Source organism: Mesitornis unicolor, unplaced genomic scaffold (assembly GCF_000695765.1).
Source record: "Mesitornis unicolor isolate BGI_N332 unplaced genomic scaffold, ASM69576v1 scaffold17773, whole genome shotgun sequence".
Lineage (NCBI taxonomy): Eukaryota > Metazoa > Chordata > Aves > Mesitornithiformes > Mesitornithidae > Mesitornis > Mesitornis unicolor.
Genome location: NW_010174160.1, coordinates 15,899 through 17,222, shown reverse-complemented (window position 1 = coordinate 17,222; position 1,324 = coordinate 15,899). Strand labels below are relative to the sequence as shown.

Sequence of the window (1,324 nt, the reverse complement as noted above, 5' to 3'; positions counted from 1 at the left end):
ACCGCTGACGTGTTTGAATTTGAGTTACTGTGTGTTGGACCTTCCTAAGGTCGGACACGGAAGGGAAACGGCAATGTTGTCGTTATTTTTTTAAATGTTCATTTCTCATGCAAGAGATCCTCAAACTCTTGACGTTTACCTCAGGACAAACAAGTAGGGCATTTGTTCTGTTTAAAAATCTTCCCAAGTAATTATTTCTCTCGCCTCATTTTATTATATTCTATTATATATTTTATTTCTGTGCTGAAGCTCAGGAGCAAATGAGTGAGTAGAAGAGAGGGAAGGAAACCAGGGAGCTGTGATGTGACCTCCCAGATCCTGGATGCCGGGGCACTATTGAATAGGATGAAAGTCTTAAGATGATTTTCCGATTGTAGATGGAGAGGGACTTTTCAAAGCCACTGGTGAATTGTTTGAAGAAATAGACCTTGCTTTCATCCACAAATCTGCTTTTGGTATTTTGGCTTTTATGTTGTTCTGTTTTACATAGAGGGAATAGTGGCTTCATTCTGAGAAGATGCATGGAAAGGTGTTTACTGATGGTTTGTGAAGCCGTGTCCGTAAAACTTCAGATACTGTAAATGTTTGTCTGAAACATTTCAGTATTCTTAATTTATTCTTAATGCTCTATTCTTGATTATCAAATTCTTAAATAAATTCTTAGTAAAGGTGATATCTGCTTTATCGCTTAGTATTTTGTATAGAGTATGACATAAAAGTGTGACATTTTAAAGCCTCACTGTAGAATTTTTAGAAAATATATTTATTGCTTTTTATGGCTTACAAGGAGTGTGTGTTTCTCTGTTTCAGGGCATAATCCAGAAGATTGTGGACAGTCACAAAGTGAAAAACGTGGCCTGCTACGGGTTACGGCTCAGTCACCTGCAGTCTGAGGAGGTTCACTGGCTACACCTGGACATGGGGGTGTCCAACGTGAGAGAGAAATTTGAATTGGCCCACCCTCCGGAAGAATGGAAGTAAGAGCATAAATCTGTTCAGGGTCAAAATCGGTCATAGAAGTCTTTTTAGTTTGTCATTAAAAATGAAAACACGGATATGTAACCTGGAATTTAGAGGATGCATAAAGTAGGAGCACAAATCTTGTTATTTGCTCTAAAAATCTGCAAAACTTCTGATTTATCTAGGGAACCATCTTGGATTTTGTCATTCTTAGGGTTACAGGATAGGAATCCTATTTCTATTTGTCATATAAGTACACCCCTGAAAACTTCCAAGGATAAATCTTGTTACTTAGATGAAAACAAGAAAATATTGGTAAGTAGTGGTTGTGTTTAGATATAGACTGAGTAGGAGAAATGTGATT

At 37.4% G+C, this 1,324-nt stretch overlaps 1 protein-coding gene across 1 annotated transcript in view; it reads left to right on the top strand.

Annotated features, from left to right (window-relative positions):
* The window catches only part of LOC104537938 (focal adhesion kinase 1-like), a gene marked incomplete at its 3' end in the record, with an annotated part of 10,769 nt that overhangs the window by 3,492 nt on the left and 5,953 nt on the right, over window positions 1-1,324 (top strand). The window contains exon 2 of the mRNA XM_010180962.1: window positions 811-977. Within this exon, the coding sequence (XP_010179264.1) occupies window positions 811-977 (167 nt within the window). The remainder of the gene's footprint in view (window positions 1-810; window positions 978-1,324) is intronic.